Below are 10,478 nucleotides of genomic sequence, written 5' to 3' on the forward strand. Positions count from 1 at the left end.
GGGACAGTTGTGACATTTCAAACCAGCCCCTGAAAAGTTAAAAACATGAAGTCTTGGTCTATTCCACATACAAACACTCAACTGACTTTCCCATTGTAAAGATACTGGTATGTCTCTGTGTGCTTTTATATTTGCACATTGAAGACCCGACACCCCCAGGCAACAACATGAAAGGATTGAATATATCTTCATGTGATATATCAGGCCAATTTTTCATTTCATCCTCACACTGGTTCATACATGGCATGTAGTAAATATTAACTGATTAAATCATGTTTTATGCGTGCTCCCACTACACCGTTTTCTACCGGCTGGCTATCGAAACGGACGTCTCGCACAAAGAAGGGAAATACGTCACATCACTTACTTCCACGTTCGAAAATAAGGTGTATAAAATAAATGATGTTTGTTCATTGTAGCTGGGAGTTAGGTGAGTTTGGACCCTGCAGTGCCCCCTGTGGTGAGGGAGAGCAAGTGCGCACTGTGACTTGTTTTCAAAAGCGGGGTACAAATAAAATGGAGCTGCCTGACTCAGAGTGTACACACGAGTCTAAACCCGCAACTACTGAGAGCTGTAACCTCCTACTCTGTCCTGCCAGGTAAAGGAAAGCATAAGTGTGCTGTTATTTTGTTTATTATGGCCTGGGGAGTCTACATTAAAGCTGTCTGATGGCATTTTTGCAAATGCTTGTAAATATTCATTAATGTTGTGTTGTAGGTGGCAGGTGGCAGAGCCCGGTGAGTGCTCGGCTGTGTGTGGACCTGGAGAAGCTCGGAGAAAAGTTTTGTGCGTCCGCTCTCATCGTGGATCTGATTTGGAGGTTGATCAAAGTCTGTGTTTGGAACCCAAACCTTCAGAACACGTTTCTTGCGTGGTGGATGTGTGTCCGGTCGGATGGGATACACAGAGAGAGGTATGACAAAATATAACTAGCACTGATACTGGTATCATTCTTCACCAATCCACGTCTACACCAATCAACATGTTTATAATGAAAATTAACACTTTACAATGATATACACTCACCTAAAAGATTATTAGTACCACCACACTAAGACTGTGTTTGACCCCCTTTCACCTTCAGTACTGCCTTAATTCTGTGTGGAATTGATTCAACAAAGCGCTGAAAGCATTCTTTAGAAATGTTGGCCCATATTGACAGGATAGCATCTTGCTGTTGATGGAGATTTGTGGGATGCACATCCAGGGCACGAAGCTCCCGTTCCACCACATCCCAATAGAGCTCTACTGGGATAAGATCTGGTCACTGTGGGGGCCATTTTAGTACAGTGAACTCATTGTCATGTTCAAGAAACCAATTTAAAAATGATTTGAGCTTTGTGACAAGTAGTCATCAGAGGATGTGATGTGTACATGGTGGTCATAAAGGGATGGACATGGTCAGAAACAATGCTCAGGTAGGCCGTGGCATTTAAACGATGCCCAATTGGCACTAAGGGACCTAAAGTGTGTCAAGAAAACATCCCCCATACCATTAAACCACCACCACAGCCTGCACAGTGGTAACAAGGCATGATGGATCCATGTTCTCATTCCGTTTACGCCAAATTTTGACTCTACCATCTGAATGTCTCAACAGAAATCGAGACTCATCAGACCAGGCAACATTTTTCCAGTCTTCAACTGTCCAATTTTGGTGAGCTTGTGCAAATTGTAGCCTCTTTTTCCTATTTGTAGTGAAGATGAGTGGTACCCGGTGGGGTCTTCTGCTGTTGTAGCCCATCCGCCTCAAGGCTGTGCGTGTTGTGGCTTCACCAATGCTTTGCTGCATACCTCGGTTGTAACGAGTGGTTATTTCAGTCAAAGTTGCTCTTTTATCAGCTTGAATCAGTCGGCCCATTCTCCTCTGACCTCTAGCATCAACAAGGCATTTTCGTCCACAGAACTGCTGCATACTGGATGTTTTTCCCTTTTCACACCATTCTTTGTAAACCCTAGAAATGGTTGTTTGTGAAAATCCCAGTAACTGAGCAGATTGTGAAATACTCACACCGGCCCGTCTGGCACCAACAACCATGCCAGACTCAAAATTTCTTAAATCACCTTTCTTTCCCATTCTGACATTCAGTTTGGAGTTCAGGAGATTGTCTTGACCAGGACCACCCCCCTAAATTCATTGAAGCAACTGCCATGTGATTGGTTGATTAGATAATTGCATTCATAAGAAATTGAACAGGTGTTCCTAATAATCCTTTAGGTGAGTGTACACTATAACTGTATGTGTATATTATGATGCGTCATATCTTGTCTAGGTCCAGCTGTCCCATAAGGATTACCATGGAGTTATGCCCCGGTCCAGAATGGTTCCCGTTTATGTCTGGAGCCCTGTGATTGGCCAATGCTCTAAGACATGTGGGAATGGTAAATGTGAAAGCATTTGGCAACATGTAAACACCTGCACTCATTTTGTATCACACTTCATCTTAATCTTGTCGCATAATCACATATTGTGCATTCTCATCCTCATCTGCGCAGGATTTCAACTGGTTTGGTTTTCCTGTGTGGATCACCAGTCACGCCTAAATGTCCCAGAATTCCTCTGTGATCGTAATAATAAACCAGAGCCTTACAACCAACCCTGTAGTCAGCCACAGTGTCCTGCAGCGTAATATGTCTATATTTTTATTTTTAGACATATATATTTTATACATTTACACCTGATGAGCAGAGAGTGTGTGTGTGTGTGTGTGTGTGTGTGTGTGTGTGTGTGTGTGTGTCTACAGTAGGTGGGGCTACATACAGGGTGTATGCAGTGTGTCTTGTGGAGGTGGTGTAGCGAGAAGAGTATTGTACTGCTTCCAGGAAGGAGACGGACACAGGGATGTGTTGGTCGGAAAATCCGCCTGTCAATCTGTACCTAGACCTTCAGAGGTAGTGGAGTGTAATACTGAAGCCTGTCCAGCTAGGTAACATGCATACAATTATATATAAACAAGTGTTTAAATACAATATAAACAATAACTTTTTTATTCTGTAAATTTTTGGTGTTTCTCTGTAGGTGGCAGGTTGGAGATCAGGGCGAGTGTTCGGTGTCTTGTGGGATGGGTGTGGCTGTGAGGAGTGTGCTCTGTGTTCAGTATGAGGGAGGTGTAGAAAGGGTCGTGGAGGACGACAGGTGCGAGTCCGGAAGGAAGCCACCAATCGCGGCACCATGTTACACACAGGCCTGCTCTTTCCAGTGGGACGTGAATAACTGGACTGAGGTAATATGCCAATACATCAATTATTCAAAGGGGCAGAGAACCCCTAAAGCCTATGTATGGTAGGTTATACTATTCAAATCACATGTCCATGTTTATAACATTATTACAATTTATTAGTGTTGCTCGTCGTGCATAACTTGGAATGTGAGACATGTTAAAGGCCCCCCGTAGTTGATAAATTATTTCCTTAAAACTCATCTTTGATCATGACATTGACACATTTAAGCAATGTTTGTCTCTTAAAATAATTTCTTCATGCCTTAAAATAGCTTGAATTCATTATTAAACAAATATGCAAATTAGTCCCCACCTGCACTCACTCACACCAGCTCTTTTTATGCATTTTGTGCATAAAACAAGCAAAAGAATCTGCCAATAGGGTAAGCAAAATTTTCTTGAATTTTTCTTGAATTACGTGTTCAAGAAAAATGATCAAGATGCCTGTTTTATGCACAAAATCACTTAAATTTAATATTTTTGGTCTAAACACTAGACTTATTTTCTTCTTAATCTTAATTTAAAACTTTTTAGATATTTCTACTGAAAACAAGACAAAAATACTAAGTAAGAAGGTCATTTTTTGCAGTGTATTTTAAAAAACACCACACATTTAAACTAGTGTTGGGCGATATGGCCCATTGTGAGATTGTCCTGTCGTCAGCCTGTGAAATCACAGATACACAATATTTTCGGGGAACGGGGCAATAGTTAACTCATTTATTTATTTGTTCATTTTTTACGTATTTATTATGACCGCAACCTTCTTAATTCTTTCACCACCAGCATTTTTTAAAAAGTTGCCAGTCAGCGCCAGCTTTTTTCATGATTTCCACAAAAGTTTAATGCCTTTTAAAAGTTTAATTTTCTTTTTTAAATATATAAACAAACAATATATCAAATGAAAGAACAGACCCTCTGCTTTAAAAAAAAAAGTTTCATCAAACCTTCATTAGTTCTCTTTTTATCACCTCTCAAATATGTGTAGGTTTCTTCAAAAACACAAAATTTTGAGCAAAAAGCTGAGATAATTCCATTTTTGTTGCAGACTTTTGATAGAAATCAGATTCAGAGCGATCCTCAAAACATACACAGAGTTCTTACTTTTATGCTGCGTTTACACCAACCGCGTTTGAGGCGTCAAAATCGCGTCTACCACGCCTAGTTTGCAACTTGAACAGTTTAAATGCATTCGTGTGTCAAAAGGAAAAAGTAAGCATTTGACGCACGTCAGAGGCAAACTCTGCTTCTTGTGGGAGGGGCAAGTGATATGCGGTTGTCTGTTTGCAAGATGACTGATGTTGATTGTGCATTTATCGAAAGCGTTACCTGTATTTGGTCAAATAAACGGCCCAGCTCGATAAACGTCACGTGACTCAAAAGTTAAATGTGTATTTACAACTTAGCAGGTTGCCCGATGTCCTCACTGACACTCTTCCAAGCGAGGTCCTTTTTATTCCTGTCTCTATAGAAATAAGAACTGTCATATAGCTCCAGGTGACTGCTTACAGACAATATCAAGCGTTCCTTCATGTTGAATGAGTGACTCCGGGCAGGGTTGCCGCTACAGCAGCAAGCATGCTCCTGATTGGTTAACGCGGCGCGAAAATCCGCCAAAGTTCAAATTTTTCAACTCGGGCGTCAGCCACAAATTCGCGTCAAACGCAAAATTAACAAAAAAAGCACTATTCGCACTTACCGCGGCAGATGCTCAATTTGTGACACTCATTCGCGCCGTGAGACCTCCAGACGTGCGTTAACGCGTCTTCACATTGACTTAACATTGAAATCACTCGCGCTTGACGCTTCTACCGCGGCTGGTGTAAACGCAGCATTATAAGTGAGGCGTTTCTTCCGGGTTACATAAGTTACGGAGTTACCCGGTGGATAATAGCGGTATTGCGGAAAGCCAGAAATACTCTTCATTGGTAGCGAAGCGTTTTCTCTTAATTGTCGAGTTAACTCGTCAATGGCGGTGAAAGTGTTAAAACTTATGACATTAATCTGAGTACGTCATTAAAGCCCATGCGCTCTGAAATTTCTTGCGTGCCAGGGAGCGGGAACAACACATTCGCTGGTTTTAAACCCCTAAATAACAACCTCTCTAGTGCAAGAAAATAGCAGAACCGCACGTATTACAAGCTCATGTGCAAGGAAAAGTCAGAGTCATGCACATTACAAGTTCAGGTGTAAGAAGGAATACATGCCGCGCGTTTTTAAAAATCAATTTTTTTTTAATTTATGCAATTGCTTAAAATTGTAAGTAAAACTTACTTAACATAGTGGATGCAAAAATCCACGTGAATGCAATTTTTTAAAGTAAATCCAGTCTTTATTTTTTTCAGTGTATGGAGACTAACACTGATTAAATTAATAATTAATAATAATAATACAATTAATACAATTATGGATTGCAGCTTTAAGTGACTTAACTTGGCATTGTGTGAATTAAAGTGTGAATAATTTGGCATTGAAAGTTCTAACAGCAAACGTATTACTATTTTTACATTTATATTAGTAATGAATTATTCAATTCAATATAAAAAACTCTATTTGTCTTTTCTCTATATTATATAATATAGTGTTCAGTGTCATGTGGTTATGGAATCCAGTCTCGGACTGTGTCCTGCATGGGTCCATCCAGCCCTCTTCCTGTTAGTCCTTTTCTTTGCCTCCACTTGCCAAAACCCATCACCATCCAGGCCTGCTACAGCTCGGACTGTTCCTCAGTCCAGAGCTCAACACCAGAGCCCAACATCACCCACAGCGAGCCGTCAGAGACCATGGATGGAGAGCGAGCGTGGAAAGCCCCTGATGTACCCACAACCACACCTGCTCCTTCCCATATAACAAAGAAAAAAAGTTTTTTAAGAGTTGTACCTACCGTGCAAGTCATGGGAAACACCATGGCCATACCAACAGAACCATCACAGACCAGTTAGGTGGCAAGTGTCTGCTAACTCCATATAAGACTACATGTATCTCTAACATTTTTCCATTATATGTCCCTTTAAAATGGCTGACTATTTTGTGTACACTATAAATCTCTTACATTGTGTGGATACGGAAAATATATAGAAATAACACACCAGTTCTGTTTCAGGTTTCTGTGGGCAACTCCTCCTTCAAGACTCAGGAACTATCGATTTACGCAATGTCACTCAGAAGAGGTGCATATTTGCTATTGGTCGACCTCTTGATGAGCTTATTCAAATCAAAATTATATCCAGCTCTCTTAACTGCCAGCAGAGTAAGTACAAACCTCAGTTTGCCTCCAGACGTGGGCATTTAATATTGTAGTATGATGAATTGTATCTATGTGTGTTTACTATAGAGGACAATATCGCCATGTATGACCGACTTATACTGATGCGTCTCTGTGAGAGGACACATGGTAAAACGGTGAGGTCACGATCCAATGTATTACTGGTGCGTCAAAGCCGTCTGATGCCTGGCAATGGAGTCGTATTATTTTATCAAAGTGTAAAGAACAAAAAAAGCCACCATGGAGGTGAGTCACCGAAGAAACAAGACCAAATTTATTTTCGATCAAATGTATTTAAGGAGAACAAAATATGGCTATCAAAATATGGTCAAATGTAACTAGCTTCTTCTTTTTGATACTACATTCACATGCAAAGATAAAATATACAAACTTACTTGACTGCATATAGAGCTGCAGGCAAAATCACTCACTCTTATAATTACATTAACAGTCAAACATGCAAGTGCATGCTTATATGAAATGTCAGCAGTCTTGTTTAATGTTATTTAAGGGGCTGTCCACACGGAGACGCGTATCACTGTATACGTATAAATTTGTTATCGTATTCGCGTTTCATCCACACGGATCCGGCGTTTTGGGAGACTGAATCCGCTATTTTTTGAAACCGGGTCCTAAAGTGGATAAATCTGAAACCGACACCCTTGCAGTTTCGTCTGTACAGCCAATCCGTATATTTTGTGAAGCGAAAACGTCATCACATCACGTGTCGGAAGCGTCACACGTAACAACAACAACAATAACGGTGGACTACGTGATTGTGTTCGTGCTACAGAAGCTACTAAAGCCTACTAGCTTTATTACAGCAAAATCTATTGCTTCTATGCAATTGTGGTGACCAACAAGCGATAATGGACAACACAATACGTTGGTTATGCGCATGCTCAAAGTCTTCTTCTCCGTGTATAGTGTATATCTGTGGCAGAATTACAGCGCCCCATACTGGTCCGGCATATATACTACACCGCTTTCAGTCGGTTTCAGTGGTTTCGTGTTTACGGATTATTTTTTTAGAGCAAGGAAAAAAAATTATCGGATAGGGGATGCACCGGCTTCGTGTGGACATAGCCTAATATAGATTTTTTTAAAGGGCACCTGTTATGCCCATTTAGAGCTGCAACTAACAATTATTTTCATGATCAATTAATCGGGCAATTATTTTTCCGATTAATCGACTAATCGAATAAAAACCTAAATATTTACTGAATTCAAATTTTCACTTATTATAGCTAAATAAGGCACTACATTACAGCCACACACTACTATAGAGTTTTACTAATATAATCTTTTTAATGTTGACATTTTAAACCTTAAAAAAAAGTTTGTGCAGTTTTTAAATAGTTAAACATCTTTAAATGTCAAAAATATTAATAAACCAAACATTTTGGGTTTCCCGGACAGGGATTAGACTAGTTCTAGACTAAAATAAATGTAAGAGCTGTCCAAACTGAAAACAACTTGCATTGACATATCTTAAAATACATCATCGCCCTTTGTCTTGCCTCAAAATACACACAAGAAATGTTTTTAGTAAGGCATGTTTGCTAAAACTAGTTATATTTCCTAATTAAACTAAGGCCTTGTCCTGGTTTAAGATAATCCCTGTCCGAGAAACCACCCCATTGAGTCTACAAAGATGTGCTGGTGAATAAATTTAGCAACAGATTAACCCATTTACTCCTCAAACGCCTGCTAAAAACGCCTATAAAAACCTATGTTATTCTAGGATAAATACCCCTATCTCCTCCTGAGGGTTTTCAGAAAAAAATATTAAGAATTTTCAACGTCTACTAAAAGCCTCTGTAGCACTTAAAAACATTTTAAAGGTAAGAATTTCAGGTTTTATTAAAACTTGCTCCCTTGGCACTAACATAACACTACATTTTTTTAAAACATTCTCAAATTAATGAAAAAGGATGCCGAATACAAAATGCTGCGCTACGCAGCAGCCGGCAGGAGGTTCAGAGTTGCACAATGCAGTAACCGGCGGTAGATTTAATGTTTCGGCGCGCAGCATCCGGCGCAAATGGGTTAATAATCTTATTTTAATCTTCAACTTTAGACCTTGATGAGTAGACCTTTAACTTTAGACAACGAATTTTATAATTGATTATTGTCGATTTTATCGATTAGTTGTTGCAGCCCTACTGTGACGTTTCAGCTCAAAACACCCCACAAATCATTTGCTATATCATTTCCAAAATGCCCCTATTTGGGTGGGAGTAAAAACAAGCTGTTTTCGAGTCTGTACCTTTAAAGTCGCCATGAAAATAAAATTAAGAACTGGAATTTTTCAGGAAATCTTGTGGTATTTTTTTTTTTACAAATGACTTATCTGTGAGCCTCATTATTTTTTTAAAATTCATGTCCTCTCATAATCTTTAATCAAAAACGCAAATCTCTTCCCCTCAAAACGATCTCTCTTCACTTTCGGTCATATGGTATGGCAGGTGGGCAGGGTCCGGGAGAAGATTGCTGCAATTATCAATTAGCAACATGACCCAACTTCAAACGATCCAATCAGATCTCTATGGACAAATTTAAATCCAGCCCTGCCTTATTTCATTTCAGAAGCCGGTTTCACTTGGATATACGTCACCACGTCAAAATAAGGCATTCACTAGTTCTGTTTCATGGCGACTTTAAATGTAAATGACCTAGTGTTCCTTATGCCTTTGCCAAAAGAGACAGTGAGTGCTTTCAGTTAAAATAAATTTGATTCCTGAGCATACAACTCACTGAGGGCAGAAATTGTGGTAATGCAGGACTATCAGTCAGTGGCTGTAGGTGGTGCTTTATCACGGTACATTCAGACGGGGAGTAAGTGTTAACGCTTATTTACTTTTAATGGGTGACGACATGCGTTGCCGAACTGAATTGTGGATCCGGCGGCATTGAGTCAGAAGTTGAACATTTTATCCACTATTTAAGCCCCAACGCGTGGGTCAGCCAATCAGATTGCCTTATGCAATTAACATACTGCAGAGCAAGCCAATTACATTTATGCAAAACTGTGATTAGCTATGCTTCAGACACACCTTCTGTCAAGCGTTAGCACTTACGCCCTGTGTGAATGTACCATCAGTGTGACCTCACATTAACAAGAAATGCATGTTTAATGAGACTGTTTTGGTTTAATGGGGATAAAAAAAGTTGATTTTTGTCATTGAATGGTAGTTTTGTTCACACACTGCCAACACACATTTACTGTATGTCTTAACACCTTGTAAAAGTGAATTTTGCATAATAGGTGCCCTTTAAATGAAGTTGAATTGTAATCAATCAAATCATTTGCATTTTTCCCAAGAGTGTGATGTTCAGTTGTTCTCTCCATCTGGCCTCATCGAAAACCCCATCAAGAGTTTGCCCACCTCCCTCTCTAACACCCGGGGCTGCCGTGTGTTTATTGATGCTCCTCCTGCTTCCAGGATCCAAATTAAAGCACTTTCTGTGTTCAACAAGACAGATACAAACTCCACATACATACTGGTAAGTCACTGAAAAGTGTGACCACAATACATGTAGTCCGTGATTAGGAGTTGCACCAACTAGTCAACGTGTTGGGTATGTGCCGATCAAGGAGGTTTGTGAAATATTTGTTATTTGTGATACGGTCTGTGAAAATTAATTTTTTTGTGATTGACTGTTTTCTACATAAAATCATCTTACATAATATAAAGAACATTCTGTATCTTTAATACTGAAGTGAAAGTTCAGTGATGTTAAAGTCCCTGGAAAACCAGAAGTCGCGATTGATTTGGCATGTTGTGACATATTTATATTGAAATTGGGATAATAGTGGGCACGCCTTGTGTTTTGCACTGTGAATTGATTGGATATAGATAATTTTATTCAGAATTAAAACTCACAACAGCTGGGGGGCGGGGTTAACAGATGCTCCCGCCCAAGCAGTCTAGCTGACATAATCAGAAAAGGATCGGCACAATTATGAAAAAAAATACTAATAATTTAC

General features: G+C 39.7%; 1 protein-coding gene across 1 annotated transcript in view; it reads left to right on the plus strand.

The window, feature by feature from the left end:
• adamts13 (ADAM metallopeptidase with thrombospondin type 1 motif, 13) overlaps positions 1–10,478 on the plus strand; it is a 28,560-nt gene that overhangs the window by 16,745 nt on the left and 1,337 nt on the right. The window contains exons 21-30 of the mRNA XM_055169256.2: positions 420–599; positions 719–914; positions 2,275–2,383; positions 2,498–2,627; positions 2,746–2,928; positions 3,021–3,225; positions 5,805–6,159; positions 6,326–6,472; positions 6,557–6,733; positions 9,813–9,994. Of these exons, the coding sequence (XP_055025231.2) occupies positions 420–599; positions 719–914; positions 2,275–2,383; positions 2,498–2,627; positions 2,746–2,928; positions 3,021–3,225; positions 5,805–6,159; positions 6,326–6,472; positions 6,557–6,733; positions 9,813–9,994 (1,864 nt within the window). The remainder of the gene's footprint in view (positions 1–419; positions 600–718; positions 915–2,274; positions 2,384–2,497; positions 2,628–2,745; positions 2,929–3,020; positions 3,226–5,804; positions 6,160–6,325; positions 6,473–6,556; positions 6,734–9,812; positions 9,995–10,478) is intronic.

The sequence above is a fragment of the Misgurnus anguillicaudatus genome, chromosome 5 (assembly GCF_027580225.2).
Source record: "Misgurnus anguillicaudatus chromosome 5, ASM2758022v2, whole genome shotgun sequence".
NCBI lineage: Eukaryota > Metazoa > Chordata > Actinopteri > Cypriniformes > Cobitidae > Misgurnus > Misgurnus anguillicaudatus.